The sequence below is a fragment of the Phalaenopsis equestris genome, unplaced genomic scaffold (genome assembly GCF_001263595.1).
Source record: "Phalaenopsis equestris unplaced genomic scaffold, ASM126359v1 Scaffold205397, whole genome shotgun sequence".
Lineage (NCBI taxonomy): Eukaryota > Viridiplantae > Streptophyta > Magnoliopsida > Asparagales > Orchidaceae > Phalaenopsis > Phalaenopsis equestris.
This window is the reverse complement of record NW_018224894.1, coordinates 42,962-61,921: the sequence shown is the minus strand read 5'-3', so window position 1 is coordinate 61,921 and position 18,960 is coordinate 42,962. Positions and strand designations below refer to the sequence as shown.

Here is an 18,960-nt window from a genome sequence, read left to right as displayed (position 1 = left end):
TAGACTTTACGTTAGAGGTTTCATCTGAGTGAGTTCTTTCTTCGTGGGGCTCTTCTCTTCTTGTTGAATACATGAGTCCATGCTCACCATACCTTTTAGGATATTGAATCCAAAAGGTCATGTGAATCACACTCAGGGTATAGAGTGTTGGACAGATGAGAAGAACCAATAGAGAGAAATAGAGGAAGGAAAGTGTATTGTAAGACAAGTTCTGAGAGGGTGAATTCAGTAATCCTTTCTTGAAAAAATGACCACCTATTTATAGCTCATAGGGGTATCTAGTAAAGTTATATGTTTGTCCTTGTTTTATTTGGTTTGTTAGAAATCATCATTGCACCTTTTCATATTTTTAAGAGAATTTTGGACCCTTTATTATCCATAACTGAAGTTGGCATTATTTCATATTTGTAACTGCTTAAATGGATGGCTTTTAATAGTCCATTGGTGTTGTCATTTAGTGGTTTGATAATCGTTCAGTCGAATAGAAGGCCTTCAGTCAGCCTCCTTGAGAGAATCCTTAGTAAAGACCCTCTTGTCATTAGGGTGAACTTGGATCGCCAAGTAGAGGGTGTATCATTGTAATCTGACGGGCAAATCTCATTTGACAAGGGGCCTTTTTAAATGATTGGAAAGATATTCAATGTGGTGACTTTTAGCCATTTTTGTGCAGAATTCTGGAATCAATCTAGGGAGTTAGTTGTCGCTAACTATCCTTCAGATTAGGGGCCTCCTATTCTTTCGTTTGGTTCTAGTTTCGTTCAATCGACCTATAGGTCTGACCAATAATTAGCATCTCCATATTTTGAATATCCTGATGTAGTCCTCTGATACCCATTGAATTTCCTTGAGAATTATGAAGCACAATGAGATACTGAGGTCTGAGGTTAAATAAGATCAATGGATTATCACTCTTAATCCTCTAAGTAAGCATTGGAATTATTCTTGCATCTACTACCTAGCTAGGGGTGGCAGGAGTTAATATCTAAAGATTCTACTAAATTTTGGCTTCCCTGTCCCATGGCTCTTAGCCTCCCCTTTCGATATACATACTTCATGATAGATTTTCCTTTAGCATGACCTTCCTCAAATCATGGATATCAAAGTTTACTCATTTTTCCTTCAGGACCCAACGACTGATGATGCTTCTCTCGTAATGGTCAATCATAAAGCGAGGAGAATTCTCAAACTGGAGACGAGGAGCAGAAGTGACTGATTTTACCACGTGTTTTTGCTTCTCTTTATTCTCACCCTTTTTCAATCTACATGGTTTCAAATATCCTATATGAAGTTCAAGTGAATTTTATCATCAAGCTTATATATGACAATGTTCCAAGTAATTATAGATTTTAGGATAAAATGTTAAATCAAAAGCTTAACTCAATTAAACGTTTCCATGTGCTTATAGGGAAGCTTTTAGATATATATCTTTTAGTTCAGAAAAAAGATATTGATATGCTTGTAGGAAAGTTCACCAAACTAATATCTCTATGCATAAACTCCAAGCACTCTTCTAGGCTGTATGAATTTAGATGAACCGGCTTACTCTTGTTTATGTAATTGAGGCTTGCCATAGTCTAATTTATAAACCTACATGTTATTATCCTTGTAACCTACATATTATTTAAATATTATTTCCAATTATTTTTTTTATAACTTTTTGCATTGTAGCCCGTAAGGATTGCATCCACCCAAAGTGAACCCAAAGTGAGCCATTTAATTCAACACTTTATTACTTTATAAATAATGAATCATATCTTTTCACGTAATTATCAATCGTAGTATCACGCAATTAAGAAATGAATCAAAGATGTTAAGTGAGTCATTTAACCTTTCAAAAAATCAGTGCAATGAAAAATTGTTAGGACAGCTCCAAATTTTAATGATCAAGGAAGCACTCATCAATCAAGACAATTAAAACTCTTTCAAGCATGAAAATGTATTTACATATTTCTGAGGCAACTCCGAATTTTACAAAAGAAAAAAACGTTCAACAAAAATCATAAAAAACAACCGAACAGGAATGCAAGTTCGCTTGGCTAAACCGAAAGCAATTTTGGAAAAGATGAACTACCTTCTCTACTGCTATAAACAATTTTGAACCACTGGCTTTCAGCACTGCATGGCCCTTCCTCAACAAGGCACTTACATGAGGAAGTGATTATGGTGTTATTAAGGTTTATGTCCAGGCATACGATGTTGCCATCCTTACCAGTTTTCGTCGAAAAGAGCATCTGTGAATCTGTTAGAAGCTCCCACTTTGAACTGGAACTTTCACAGTTTGTTCCAAACTTTACCTCATTGTCCTCATCCTCAGCATTCAAGCATAGTCCTGAATCCTTAAGCACTAGTTGTTGTTCTGTTGTGTAGTTCCAGGCCTCGTATTCAGAACAAGAACCAAGAACTGGTTTCCCATTCAAGTTGTTCTGCAGGACGCAGAGCCCGGTCAGTGGATGGAATATCATATTGTAAGGCGAACTATCAGAAAGACCTGGGCCTGAATCAAAAATCAATTTTATTGTCTATTCCAAGAAGATGAGATTAAGTAAAACGCACTGCTAAGGAAATAAAAAATCGCATGCCTTGGAAAGGAGATTGTATTGCTGAAATTCTCTGTAGAAAGTTTGGGTTCCTTGGCTTGCTCCAATCCGAACTTAGCACGCCATAGGTCTCATCAAAATCTACCTGACCTTCTCTCATATAGTAGCTTCCTTGTAATGCCCAGATGGCCCAGTCTAGGTCAAGTTCAGCTGCCACACTCAGGAAGCAGCTCAGGAAATGATTGTCGCCTGGATTGTTACCTTTTATGTCCACCCCAAACTCAGACAGAAACAAGGGCCAGCCCTGCTCTAGTAGAAAACCACCTTTAACCAACAAACTATTCGATATATTTCCACACACAACATTGATGTTTCCACTCTCCCAGTTTCCGCCATCTGAAAAACCATACCAATGCAATTCGAAAACAAGCTTCCCTTTGAATGTCAACTCCACTTGTTTATCGTATAGAAAGGTGAGGGTTTTATCATAATCTAAGCCTGAAAGTATGACGAGAATAGTGGGATTCATAGAGTGCACTGCTTCAGCTCCCATTTGCATGTACCTTGGTCACATAACATAGCAACAGAAGTAGTTAGCAGAAAAAACATTTTACTAGTTTGATATGGCTTCAGTTATAATTGGCATGAATACCTGTACCACGTGGTGACATTTTGCCTTGGTCCTCTAAGTTCATTCCTCAGGCTCATGCCAACAACGTTGCTTGAAGAGATGAAGGTTGCTGCCATTATTTTCAGGCTTGCAATCCATTCATCGGGATCAAAGTATTCGTCTCCAAAGAAACCGTTACCATCAAATCGGCTACAGCACCAACCAGGAGTGCTAATCTGGTTGTCCAATATTACCATGATGTTGTGGCGATCGAGAATGGAGACCACATCCTGTTGAACAGGTTAAAGAGCCAGTTGGAAAATTTAAAAAATTTTGTGTGCTTTACATTGCGATATGCTTTGGCTTACCACATTGTTAAGTGAAAATATATGAGAGGACTTAATTTTATTGATGAAAAAAGAGGTATAAATACCCATTACAAGAATTACTGGTAAGGAAAATAATAAAAACAGAATATAGTAAAAAAAGAAAGGAATAATATTAAAATATAAGAGGCAGCTAATCTCTCTAATTTAAGGAGAGAAATAAATAAAAATTCCCAAGATCTCTTATATAATTTATAACCCTCTAAATATAGAGTTATAACAAATATGAAATATAATAATTAGTATTTTCGAGATCTTTCAACACTCCTCATCAAGTTGGGTTGCACAGATTGTACATGTCTAACTTGTTACATAATTCTTCAAAGTTGATTCTTGAGAGAGGCTTAGTGAGGATATTTATTGTTTGATATCAGGAAGGAATGTATGCAAGTTTTCTGAGATGAAGTGTCGATCGATCTCGATGTGTTTCATTCTGTCATGGTGTACTGGATTCTTTTCAATGTTGATGGTTTTCTGGTTATCGCATTATAGTTTGACAGTTTTTTCAGTTAGCATTCCGAGTTCGCTGAGTATTCTTTGAATCCACATTCTTTGGCAGATCCCGAGTGCAAGAGCTCTGAATTCAGCTTCGGCGCTGCTTCTTGATACCACATATTGTTTTTTGCTTCTCCAAGTGACTAGGTTTCCCCAAACATAAGTGCAATAGCCGAAAGTCGTCGTCGGTCCGAGATATCCCCTGCCCAGTCTGCGTCTGAATACACTTCTATAATTTGATCCTTATTCCTTTGAAACAGTAGCCCTTTGCCTGGATTCATCTTGAGGTTTCTGTAGACTGCATTCATGTGTTATTCCGTAGAGTTGTTCATGAATTGGCTAACAACACTAACAGAAAAACCAACGTTGGTTCGTGTGTATGAGAGATAGATGAGTCGCCCCACGAGTCGCTGATATCTTCCCTTATCCACATGTGCGCTATTTTTCTCTTCTTGGATCTTCTTGTAGGGATCCATTGGAGTATCGACGGGTTTGCAATTGAGCATACCTGTTTCCTTCAACAGATCCAATGTATATTTCCATTGTGACACAAATATTCCTTGTTTTGATCAAGCTAGTTTCATGCCGAGAAAGAACTTTGGGTTTCCGAGGTCTTTGATTTCGAATTCCCGAGTGAGAAGCTTTGTCAGATTTGTGACTTCTTCTTCGTGATTACCAGTGAGGATGATATCATCAACGTAGACGATTAGAATTGCAATCTTCTTTTCGGGAGAGGTTTTCACGATGAGAGTATGATCTGCCTGACACTGAGTATACCAGTGTTTTGTCATTGATTTTGCAAATCTATCGAACCATGCTCGGGGAGATTGTTTGAGGTCGTACAATGATTTTTTGAGTTTGTTGACTTTGTTACTTGGAAAGAATGCTTCTAGCCCGAGAGGTGCCTCCATGTAAACTTTTTCTTCCAAATCGACATTTTGGAAAGCATTTTTCATGTCGATTTGATGTAGTTGTCAGTCTTCATTTGTCGCAAGTGAGAGAAAGATTCTGATGGTGTTAAGTTTGGTCACGGGGGCAAAGGTTTCTTGCTAATCAATACCGTAGGACTGTGAAAAACCTTTAGCTACGAGACGTGATTTTAATCTCTCAATTGTACCATTTGCCTTGTATTTGACTTTGAAGATTCATTTGCAGCTGATTGCTTTCTTTCCCTTTGGCAGGTCTGAAACGGTCCATGTACCATTCTTTTGTAGGGCTCTTACCTTCTCATTGATGGTCGCTTTCCACCCTGGGTGTTTGAGAGCTTCATCAATCGTGATTGGGACTTGTGTATTGTCGAATGCAGTGACATAGGCTCGGTAAGCTGAAGATAGTCTTTCATAGGACACAAAGTTGGAGATCAAATGCATCGTGTGTTCGTACCTGAGTGACGGACGGATGGACCTAACACCTTTCATTAAAGCAATCGGAATGTCGGAGTCATCAATCATAGGTATAGTAAATTCATGCTCAAGTGTGTTCGTACCTGAGTGGATTTCTATGGGAGTTGAATCCGGTTATGACTTTTGGATTGGTGTTGGATGTGTTGGGTGATCTATGTGCGAGTTGGACACTTGAGGACTAGACGTAGACTGATTATTAGGTACATTTTCACATGAGTTGGATGAACTTGTTGAATCCAAGTCGGGAGATAATTTTTGGTTCAAGGGACAAGGATTTGATGTGTGGTGGTATGAACTCGTTGTCCCACCGAGATTGATATTCCCTTAAAGTCTCCCCCTGAATATTAGAATTGGGATAGTAAGGTTGATTTTCAAAGAAGGTGACATCTAAAGTGTTGTAGGTTTTTCTTGTGAGAGGAGAGTAGCACTTGTACCCTTTTTGAAGAGGCGAGTAGCCAAGGAACATACATTTAGTAGATTTGGGGTCAAGTTTACTATGATTGTGTGAATGAATGTGAACAAAGGAAGAGCAACCAAATACTTCTATAGGTAAATTTTGGGTAATTGCCTTGGTGTGGGGAAATGATTTGAGAAGGAGTTGAACTGGACTTTGAAATTTGACGACCCGAGAATGCATCCTGTTGATGAGGTAGGATGCAGTGGATACAGCATCACCCCAAAAAACCTTAGGCACATTAGAGGAAAATATGAGGCAGCGGGCCCCCTCGAGAAGGTGGCGATTCTTGCGTTCGGCAATCCCATTTCGTTGAGGAGTGTCGACGGAAGAACTGAGATGGAGGATGCCTTTAAAGGAGATATAAGAGCCGAGAACGGAAGTGAAGTACTCTTTTGCATTATCAGCCTTGAGTGCCTCGATGGAGGTTTAGAATTGTGTTTGGATCATTGAGTAAAAATGTTCAAATATGTGACCGACTGCAGATTTATCTTTCATAAGAAATAGCCAAGTTAGTCGAGTGTGATCATTAATAAAGGAGACAAACCACCGAGTCCCGATAAGGGTTATAACACGGGATGGGCCCCAGATATCGCTGTGAATAAATGCAAAAGGTCGGGAAGTAGTGTAACCAACACATGGAAATGACGTGCGAGTGTGTTTGGCAAGTTGACAAAACTCACATTGGAAAGAACGAAACATCTTTATTCATAAATAAATTTAGAAATCATTTTGCAAGATGCATAAAATTTGGATGGCCGAGATGAAAATGTCATAACATGATCTTGGAATATTTATTGACACTAGAATTGAAAACAGAATGATGGGTAGACAAATGTCCGCAGTGAGGTCGTGGTGGTGAAGTACCGTTGATGACGTAGAGACCGAGCACATCTCAACGTTGCCAATCGTCGTCCCCGAGTCCGCATCCTGAAATTCACACATGGTAGGAAAAAATTTAGCAATACACCTCAAATCATTAATCAACTTTCTGATGGATATTAAATTACAATTTAAAGTAGGAACATGAAGCACAGATCTGAATAGAATGTTTTGGGTGATACGCACGGAGCCAAAGCTGGTGACTTTGTAGACAGAGCCATCGGCAACGCGGATGGTGGAGTTGTCTACACACGACATATAATCATGGAGAAGAGAGGCATCACCAGTTATGTGATGAGAAGCGCCGGACTCGATGATCCACTGACCGAGGGATCTGACATGGTAGAATGTACCTTGATGAGCGAGCTGGCCGGTGATGAGATCGGGAATAGTCACATCATGTGGTTTGTCGATCAGTTTGTGCAGCAAATCTAATTGCTCTTTGCTGAATGGACTGGGCGCTGGTACAGGAATGTCATCGGCAGCGACGGGGCTGTTGGCACGGGGAGCGCGATCAGCCCGAGGCTTCCAATCGGCTGGCTTTCCATGAAGCACCCAACACGTGTCTTTGTTATGGTCTGGTTTGCGGAAATGGTCGCATCAGAGACGGCCTTTGCGTGATGGGTTGTCGCTGTGTCGAGGCGGAGGAACCCGAGCTGCAAGGGCGGAGGCTCCAACCGAGAGATTGGGCGAGGTCGAGATAGACCCAAGCATAACTTTCTGGTGGCTTTCTTCGCGGAGAACCTCGAATAAGGTCTCGCAAATGCTCGGTAGTGGTTTGAAGCTTAATACACGAGGGCGGACATGATCGAGAGAGTTGTTGAGGTCGAATAGGAATTTGAATATCCTTTTCTGTTCGATGATCTGACGGTCTAAGTTGGAGTCTGGAGTGCATGACCAGGCATGGACTTCATACATGTCAATCTGCTGCCAGTAATGTGAGAGGGCATTAAAATACTGAGTCACAGATTGATCACCTTGGCGAAGATCGTGAATGATTGACTCGATCTTAAATAACTTGGATGTGTTATCTGAGTGTGAGTATGTCTCTCGAGCAGCATCCCAAATATTCTTGGCCGTGTCGTAGAGAAGAAAATTTTTGCCGATGTCGTTGGTCATGAAATTGATTAACCACGACATGACCATGTGATTTTCTGCATTCCATGTCCGGAATTTTGGGTCATCCTTGGTCAGAGCGACGGCATCACCGGTGATATAGTCGTCTTTGCCTCAGCCACAGATAAACATCATGATGGATTGGGACCACTGGAGGTAGTTCTGGCTGTCGAGTTTGTGGCCAGTGATGAGTGAGAAAGTGTCATCGATTCCGGTTGGAACAGGGGCAGATGAGGCGGAGCATATTTCTTCGGAGGAAGAAGAAGCAGTCGTCATACCGAAGAAGATTGATATGGCTCTGATACCATGAAAAGATATGAGATGACTTAATTTTATTGATGAAAAGAGGGGTATAAATACCCATTACAAGACTTACTGGTAGGAAAAATAATAAAAATAGAATACAATAGAAAAGGAAAGGAATAATAGCAAAATATAAGAGGTAACTAATTTCTCTAATTTAAGGAGAGAAATAAATATAAATTCCTAAGATCTCTCATATAATTTATAACCCTCTAAATATAGAGTTATAACAAATATAGAATACAATAATTTGTATTTTCGAGATCTTTCAACATTAAGGAAACATTAAAAAGGCAGTTGAGAACCACTTATAAAAAATCATGAACTATATTCCTAGTTTTGTAGTTGGTCATACCCGAAGGTCATAAACTCCCCATCACAAGCACTGGGGGCTCACCAAACAGAAGTAGAGTGCAAAAAGAAATAATTATATAATATGTTAAGAGATTTAAATTGTTGAAATTGATTCGAGAGATCCGAAGAAAAACTTTAAATAGAAGCGTACAAAAAAAAAAATTGCAGAAAACAAAATATTTAATGTGAAAAAACTCAAGAATGGGAAAATACCACGAATCCACGTCACACCAAAAAATCCAATATGAAAAAAATGAGGACTATCGTACAAATTTCGTCACACTCAAGCCTTTCCGCAGTTCAGAATACTCAAGGACACTCGTCTCCTCCCCTTTGCAAAAGAGAATTCAAAAATTTGATAACCCCAATCAACAAAACTAGCACAATAATTAAGAAATTGCCCAAAATCAGTAGCACCCCAACACCCATTTAGGAGTGAAAAGCATGGAGGTTTTATTAGATTATTAAATGTTTAGGGTTCGTGTCCAAATGATTCAATGTGTAGAAACTCCTGGTGGCCCCCTTATTTATAGGCTTTGGTCAAAGCTTGACACAGAAAGAAAGTCCCATAGATTTATAATATTAGAAAAGTAGATAGCAATGCTTTGAAAATCGTTCATTTTAAAAATCCATCAGGCGTGTACTCAAACTGAATAAAAAGTGCATTCATATTGCTCAATTGATGTCAACTGTATGAGAAGTCTTCCACCTTGCTTAAATTGATCAAATGCCAACAATCAACTTTAAAGCACAAGGAAAATTATCGTTGAGTGTTGAAGCGAAATGCCCAAATACTTGGGCAATGAGGTTCAGTCAATCCATAGGCCAAATATACATAAATACAATATCCAAGTAAAACTTCATTCTACAAGTTCATGAAGAATCCAATGAGTTCAAAGCACAAGCTTTGCAACTTTGAGAAGAATTTTGTGAGTTCCTTGTGATCTGAATTCAATATGGCTACAGCAATTTCAATATAGCTTAGGCAAAATAAATGTGGTCCTAATGAATGAGTTCAATAGGATAAACCTTCGTACTCACCCAACTTACATCAAACGCTGAGCTGGGTTGATGTGATTTGAACTAGGACCATATCATATTTGGGTGTAAACTCGAGGAGTTGGCTTTCCATAGACTTTAAATGCAGCTTAATTAGTGATATAAACGGAAAAAAGGGTAAAATTAAATCAATCCAACCCAATGACAAGTTGTAAGTATAATATGAAATGTCGAAATTTTGATTTGGTCAAACCTATCGAACTAGACCAACCCAATTCATATATAAAGAAATCCTATATAATTTTTTCTAAAGTAACTTATGAGTCCAATTGTTAGATTTTATCCAATCTTAAAACTCCTCTTAGTCCACTAACATTCCTTGTAAATTGTTATTTTGACCCCCAATTAATGAACTAAGGTAAAAGGACACTTTTGTAATGTGGTACCACTCGCTTACCACATCTCACATACCGTTCACCTACCGCTCACCTACCGCTCACCTACCTCCCATCTACCACTCTATTGCTTCTATAAATAGAGAGGGTGTGAGGCTTAGGAGAGCAAAGGGAAGAGATCTTAAGGGTGTGGGGCTTAGGAGAGAAAAGGGAAGAGATCTTAAGCTATCACAAAGGAGGAGAGAATAGCTAAAGAGCTAGAAAAGAGGAGAGCATCTTGAGGCCTTGTATCAAGGCCTTGTATCAAGGTATGTATCAAGGTATCGCTTGAGAGGGAGGCCGTAGAAGGAAGATGAGGGCTCATCTCTATGTATAAGCTATGTATTCTCCATTTCTTTAACCTTAGTGAAATATTTGATTGATTCCCTCCCGTGGACGTAGATCCAGTTGAATCGAACCACGTAAACGATCTGTGTTTGCCTGTGTTCCTTTTTCGTCTCATTTCTATGTCAGGAAGTACATATCTCACAATATCACAACATAAATTGATTATGCACGTACACAATTTCTTAACAAAGTACTCGATTAATCCAAGTAGATAACATTGCCGATTGGTTAAAAATGAAAGGTAGAAACCTCAAACCTCGCATGCGTGAATCGAACTCGGAGCTTACCTTGAAGGCCTCGATGAGGGTTAGGTTCAGCATATGGGGATTGTTGAAGGCGATGCCTTTTGCCGACTCGACGAGGCCGAGGTGGAGGAGGGATTCGTTGACGGTGAGCGAGGAAACGGAAGCTCTGGTAGCGAGATAGACGGGCCAAGTGAGCCGCACGCAGTTGAACCCCATGGACCGAACTGCCGATGTGTTTTAGTGCCTGCTTACCAAGCCCCTCCACCACCACCGGCTCCAAGTGTGCCGCCCAGTTCGCGCAGGCCAGCTTAACGCGACGCCCACTCTGGTCTACGATCCACCGCGTACTCGTAGATAGAACACCGACTTCTCCGGTGGTACGGAAGGTTCCCGTGATTGGATTTGGAGAGAGAAAGAGACATGAGAGGTAGAACAAAATGAGCAAAGGATTGGGAGCATTCATTTTACTTCTTGGATCAGATGTAACAGGGTCTCTGAGCTCTGTCTGGCCTGATCCTTTTGATATAATGATTCAAACAAAAACCGTTCGTCATTTTTTGCATATCTTGAGACCAACATAAGTCGATTTCTCGAGTGTCGTCTGCTGTGCTGAAGGCATCACCAGTCAAGCATAGATTGCAGCAGCCTGCGGGAAGTCACCGGACCGGTCCTCTGGCTTTTATTTGCTGTTATGCTACAAATTGCTCGCCGCAGCTTCCACGCCTGCACCAGTCAAGCATGGATTGCTGCAGCCCGGGGAAGTCACCTGACCGGTCCTCCGGCTTTTATCTGCTGTTATGTTACAAATTGCTCGCCGCAGCTTCCTCGCCTGCTGGCTTTAAAATGCTTTTTGCTTTACAAATATGTATATTCAAAATTGTGAATAGTGTAAGACAAAGAGACAACACTAGAGTGAAAATATGACTAAATTAGCTTGGATGGTTTATTAGCTTTTACTCTAAAAAAGATTCTCTAATTATTTGCGCCTGCTTGAATAAGGACATAATTATTTGCCGATATTTTTATCAAAAATAAATACATAAATAAATAAATAAATAAAAGGTCTCTTGCTCGGTTGTCCCATCATTTTACCATTTGGGAGTGATGGCACTTGGGCCGCCCAAGTCCATCTATTCAATTTGGCTGAGTAGGGGCAAACGGTTGGCTTTCCTATGTTGGTCAATCGGTTGACTCCGCGGAGGACAGCCAGTTGACTTAGCTGAGGTCATTCTCTTGATTATGGAGTTCCCTTGAAAAGGGTTCTTCACCAAACTTCATTTGTTTGTTTTTTTGATCTAACTATTAGTTGTTGACACTTTAAGCTATGGATTCCTATTGTCAAGAGAGACTTTGCTAATGGGGACAAGGCACGTTAACATAATCTAACAAGTACAAGTAGCCCCGCCCCTTTAACACGAAAGCCACGAGAGGATTTATGGGCACCTAAGTAATCTCGATAAATCTTGAGGTTTTCTCTAAGATGACTCGTGGTGTTGTTTTGTGAAGTCTGACAGATCTCTTTCATTGGTTGGGTACGTCTTGATCTTTGTCGAAAGTGGCTTTCGTTTGACAAGTTTTGTACAATTTTCTTTTGAAACTGTAAAATTAAATTTCTCACACTCAAATTTTATTATTTACATAGAAAGAAGGGAAATTTACTAACATAGCACACAATTCTTTTGTATTTACATATCCATCACCCAAATATTTACCCTTATAATACCATTGTGTCATAAACTTATGCATGGAAATGTGTATTTCACTTTTAAAAAATATGATGATAGTGGTATTTTTTATGTGATGCTAAAGATTTGAATGGTATGCATATAAATATCAATGTTTATATGTTAAATATAAAAAAAACATGAGAATTATATGTTTATATATGTAAATTTCCCTAACTAAAATTGCCTAAATATTCATATTGTTTATTTTATTAAAAAATATGCTTGGAAGATGCAAAATGCTTTATTGTTTAACAAATAGTTGGAAATTGGAAGAGCATTTACACTACTTCCTAATCATAGGAACTCCTTGATCATTTTTCTTTCAAGTACTTTCTTTACTTACTATCATTTGTGTTTGGATTACAGCGACAATTTTACATTTATCTACAATGAGGGTTAGTAAAGTCATTTTGGTATTCATTTAAAAGTAAATATGATGTTTATACTGTAAAATCTAAACTCAAAAGATCAATCAATAGTAGATTATCAGTTAAGAATATGATTGAATGATGATAAAAAAATAATAATTAATTTTCAAACAATGATCGAATAATTATTAAAACATGATTGAGCATTGATGGATCATGGCGAAGGTGAATATGAAAATTTTATTATTATTATTTTATCATTTATTGACCATCATTCAAAAATAGTTCAAACATAATTTGATTATTATCTGATCATTATTGATCATTTTTCAAAAAACTTTCAAAAATAATTTGATCTTTAAATACAATTTTTTTAGACTAATAACTTGTCTATGATTGGGCCATTTACAAGACCAATAGAAGATGACAATGATGATTGTCATGGTGAGGACAAATAGCTCTCCTCAACCTTATAAAGATTTAGAGTGAGACAATATTGATGGTAATTAGCCATGTTGGATGACAAGAAGGTTAGTTGGTTTATACTTGTGGATTATTAATCAAAGTGGGATAGATCTTTTATTCAATTATATTTCAAGTATAGTCAATATTTTGTTTGATAATGATTCAAAGATAACTTAAACATGACTCAATTATAATTTTTTAATTGTATCTCTTAGAGTTAACTCATTCAATTTTTTTTTTTTTAGAAACATGCATAATCTAATCATGCAAGTTGACAGGTATGGTAGTGCCAGAGTTACATTCAGTTCTTAAGGTGTGATGGAGAAAACTAGTTGGGTAGTTTAAGGCTGATGATCTCATTGTTAATGTTGAAAGGCATCTTTCTTATAAATTCTATAGAGCTCTTAATTTTTTTTTCTCTTCCTCTAATTAATCAACTGGTATTAAGGAAGATTAATGATGCATATAATGAGGGGTACTCTTTTCATTCTACACTATAGAGTAAATGAATACATATAATATTTTTGAGTTTTCTTTGGTCATTAGGCTATACTTTAAGTTATATTCATCAGATAAGGAATTATAAAGCATCAGTATAGATATTAATTTACTCATTAATTAGATCATTAAGGGTAAGAAATTTAAAAATATAGACCTACAAAACTTTTTCTTAGATAGCGTTGACAGAGATGGTATGTGAAAGCATGAGTTCTTAATGAGTATAAAATATGTAGTGATGTATGGTGTGTTTATCACAATATGTGTATCCTTTTTTATGTTTTTATGGGTACATTTGGTCTTTTTGTGTATTATATAGAAAAAACTGAAAGATTTGGTATAAAATAGGCTAAGTCAGAAGTTAAGTCCCCCGACGCTTGTGGAGAGCAATTCACCGCCAGATGTTGCTCCTTTACATGTAAAATCCAAAGAAGACAACATCACAATGTTAGCATCCAAGCGCTCCAGTGTCTAGCCTCAGTGCCCTAACACTTAGTGCCTTAGCACCTTAAGGTACTAAATTTCAACTAGAATAAAGAGAAGATGGCATCCCAATGTTAGGCTCCAAGGCCCTAAATAGCCCCACCGTGCTATAGGTGTCAGTGTTCATTTGCTTGAAGCCCTGAATTGATTAGCTCTCATAACAAATTACAACATCGAGTTTAGTAGTGCTACATCACTCTACATCAGTGCCCCGATGCTAGCTAAGCAATGTCACCATGCCCCTCACCGACTTTGGGTGGGTTTGGTGTTTTTTTGATAGTTTAGGCTAGGGGCGAGATAAATGGATAAAAAAATCTTCATATGGTAGAGGCTACTTTTCCATTATTTGGACGTCTAAATCCTTAGAGCATGTGTGTGTGTGTGTGTAAGAGAGAGAGAGAGAGAGGATACCCTTAAAGAGAGAATCCATCTCTTTGAAGAGAGAATTTTCCATTCATATTGTGATAGTTCACTTGTATGACTGTAGGTGAGAGTTTGTAGTTAAAGTGTGGATTGACTTGAGAGGAATCAAAAAGTAGATTCAAGAAGAGAAAACTAAAAGCAAAAGGATTTCAATATTGCTTATAATTCTTCTTTACTTGTATACCTTACATGTTTTATCTATGAAATCCTTTATGTTTTCTTTAAGCATGTGTAGGAACTAAATCTCTTATATTATTTGGTAATGTGAAAATTCATATTCGTTTTGTGATATCTCTCTATACTAATTAAATTCATGTTTGAGTGTTAACCATTCAAGTCTTATTTACTTTCTTGTGGGCCACTAGATAAGTTAAAACCCATTGTGATCAAAGACTACTAACCATAGGCTAGAAGAACAAGTAGGTTAATACTCAATTTATTGGTGGAAAAAGACTAGTGGAATTAAAATATTTTAGTCACATTGAAGAATATAGATTCCTAAGAGAATTTGCAAGTTTATGGGGACTTAATCATAATATGAGGCTCCTATGCTTCTTATATCCAGAAGTAAAGTAAGGAGTATTTATACCTTACTATAAAATTTAAGTGGGGAAAATGTTTGGAAGAATATTGAAGATTCACATGATCCATTTCAAAGAAACTTATTCCTCAAAACAAAGAATAACTATAAACTCTTACAAATCACTAAAACATTTAAAATTAAACATAAAATTAGTAAACTAGTAATTACCTTATTTTAAAATTAATGTGTTCATCATGGGATCAATACTTGGACTAAAAACTTATATACTACTTGATTGACTATTATACTTGTGTGATTAATCTGTGTTCTTCACTACAACTTGGATCTATTATATTTTCTTATAGTTGCTGCCTTTAAACCATGACAATAACAATTTTCATAAACATCATTGATCAAATTTTAAAATGTATTTTTTATACTCAAGGGACAAGCTAGCATGGGAGAAAATATTGGAGGACAGAGAAGTGACATATTGCACTATGAGGCTGTTAACTAGAGGAAATGTGCTTCAACCTAATATACTCTACCTAGATAAGAAATATCACTTCAATATTACATTTATGAAAACATCCCAACGTAATGGAGGTGATATTTCAAGGTTTTTAGGAAGTGAGATTTGAGTATGCCAAGTTAACAGAGCAACAAGGTAGTCACAACCAAAATTTTTTTTCCATTACTTATAAATAAATATTTTTCTTAATAAACCCCATAAGAAATTTTGTTCCACACAAAAAAGTTTTACAAAAAAAAAGACAAGAGGAACCTACCACACACCCCATACAATTCACATAAAAACAAAAACCTGATGTTCCTCTCTCTTAAAAAAAGAAAATACAACACACGCCACCCAACAACAAAAAGAATCCAACCAAAATACAAAGAAATCAGGATAAAGAGACATAAGAAACAAAGCTAATGCAAATCCAACTGAACAAGTTGTTCAAAAGCCCAAGGGGCCTTCTTAGAAACAAAGGAAAAGTTAAGATGATTTTCAAATTTTGCAGCCCAGTTAGCCACTTTATTTCCATCTCTCTTAGTGAGTCCAGGAAATGTAAAAGTTTTTTGTCACATCTTCAATTCTTTTCATCTATATATTGATGCTCCATTGATAATCCTTCTTAAACCTACAATAATTCCAAGGAATTAAGGAATCCATCTCTAAATTAATGTATTTTCAACCATATTTCTTAGAAATCATCAAACCAAACACCACTGCATTAGCTTTAGCAATCAAGGGGAAATAGGAATGACAGCAACTGCAAACCAACATATGCATGCCCAAAAAGTCTCTGCACACACTTCCAACACCTACCATATTAGTTTTCCTGCTCTCATCAACATCAATTTTTATGAAAGGAGCAACACGTTTACACCAAGTCACATGAGTATTCAACTTATTAGTAGGATTAACAGAAATCCTTAAATTAATGAAAACATATTTCAGCTTACTATTAGGTTTCTCTTTATAGCCATTGAAGGTAAGGCTATTAATCAGATAATTGATAATCATACCAAAAGGCTTTTCATCTCAGCATGATATTTAGCTTTATTCTGAGCAAACCATATGAACCAAAAAATAACATGTGAAATGATAGAAAAAAAAGCATGACCAAGAGATTTTTAATCATCATATATACTATCAATATCATTATAGTTACCCTGTTGATCTCACTTTTGATTGAGGCCTAGTTTCTTCCTTAAAAGTCTATGATCTAGCCATAAGATTTTCCTGTTGACTATTCCTAGAGGACTAGTGATGGAACCCTCACCAATATAAATTCTAAATGCTTCTTGGCTCTTCTTGAAGTTTCATATGTTGATTCTAACCTCTAGCATCTAGTAGGTGGAGCCAACATGGGGGAGCTCAACATGAGTTCCCATAGGACTATTTGGCCATAAGGTTAGCCCTGACTGGTGTGGTCTTGGTCAGGTCTACATATAGACAGTCATGAACCTTTCACATTCACCCACAACCTAAACTCTGAACTAAATTTGCTTAACCTACTCCCTTACTTTGTTGGAAACTCATGTAGGTAGTCCCCCGGACCCTTAGCCCTAGGCTAGGGTTTGACTAAAACTGGCACATGGAGGATAAAAAATGAGGTTCCCTTGGTCTCATGGCAGCATAAGGGTGATTTTATGATTACCATCTTCAATTGATATCAATTTTGCCAAATTCACAATTTTGACCCTCTTAGCCCCAAACTTCACCAAATTATCAAAATAACCATGAAACCCTAATTTTCTCAAATTGACCAAAAACTCTCAATTTTATCCAAAAAATAATTTCAAACCATTTGAAACCACTCAAATTACCCAAAACACTCCAAATTATCCAAAATTCCCATAATACCCCTAAAATTGCCAAAACTACCAATATGCCCTTCATACCCCAAAATTTTCAAAATTTCTCAAAATCTCCAAAATCACTCCAAATATCTCCAAGATCAATTTGAATCACTTAATTTGTCCCAATTTGACCAAATTGGCCAATTTTGACCAAAATTCCCAAATTGCCCTGAATGCCTAAATTCTTCAAATCTCCCCTAATTTCCACCAAATTGACTTCCATCTCACCCAATTTCAATTTTAAATCAAAATTCATCGTGTCCCAACCCATTTAGAGCCAAATTGGAGTCCAATTGAACCCAATTTCAAGCTCAAATTCTAAGTCCAATTCAAATACACCAAATTGGCTTAACCACAAAATCTTACCAAATTGAACTTTCCAACACCTTCAATTCCACCCAATTCACTTCCTAAACCCTTCATGATAATGTCCTAGACCAAATTAACCATTTAATTGAGTCTAATCCAAACCATAGCCAAGCCCAAATCCAAATCCAAGCTGAATCTCTTCCCTTATTTGGCCAAATAACTCATGCTTAGCACACTTTGAATGATCCTCCATCCTAATCACAATTAAACCTTCCCTTGGATTCCCTGACCTTGCTAGCCACCTCCCTTGGCCTGGCCAACAGGCCTAGTCACTGGAAAACCTAAAACGGAGAGAGCCTCCCGCTTGGTTTCATCCCCATTACACCCATCCAATGTGGCTCATTCCCATTGGTGAATTACCCCGCCCAAGCCTCCGCCTAAGGAAGTTTTTCTACCTCTCAAATTACCCTTGTGGCCACCATGGCCATGGCTATTTAAGCTTCCCCCTTGACGGCCAAATCAAGAGTGTTGTCATTTTCTTGGAGATGGGCCTCTAAATTGTTCCCTAAGCTTCTCTAAGACCTCCTAAGATCAATCCCACCATTTTTTCCCACTAAAATCCTCTGCCAAAGCTCAACTTTGAGTTCAAAAATCAAGACTTTTTCTGACCTTCAACCATACTCCATAAACCTTCAAATTTCTTGTTCTAAAAGCTTCCTCAGGCAAAACGAGGAAGTTATCCATCAAAACCCCATCTATTGAGCCCTCCAACCCACCTCTAAACCAAGTCTGCACCACCTTTTGATCAAAATCATACTTAGATCTTATACCCAACCAAACTAACACTTCGAGGAGGTTCATTGGTCTCTATTGAAGCTTCCATAAGCACCCAATCGAGGACTACCTCATGAGCAAATGTATATTTCAAATACCCTAAAAATTTCTTTGATTTCATCAATTGTGAAGAGAACTTGTATTTCATATGCATGTAACCATATATATATGATCATCTCGATTAGATGAAGTTGTAGGAACAAACTGTGAGTGATTTCATTGAATATCGAAAGAGATTAAAGCATTTTAGTGTGGATGGTTCTAAGGTTAGGACGATCGGGGACGACGAACGGATATCATCCATTTTTGCATGTATCATTTGAACAGTCCAGTATGCATCGGACAAGCGAATGGAACATAAAGCTTGGCTTGCGTGGCAGCTATTGCGGATGGC

At 37.6% G+C, this 18,960-nt stretch overlaps 1 protein-coding gene across 1 annotated transcript; it reads right to left on the bottom strand.

Moving 5' to 3' along the window:
• Positions 1-1,944: 1,944 nt before the first annotated feature.
• On the bottom strand, positions 1,945-11,405 carry LOC110036347. The gene is given in 5 exon segments (XM_020740769.1): positions 1,945-2,494; positions 2,580-3,100; positions 3,190-3,437; positions 10,609-10,792; positions 10,794-11,405. Coding segments are annotated over 5 exon segments (1,647 nt in total). The 5' UTR covers positions 11,030-11,405; the 3' UTR covers positions 1,945-2,036.
• Between the last annotated feature and the right edge of the window lie 7,555 nt (positions 11,406-18,960).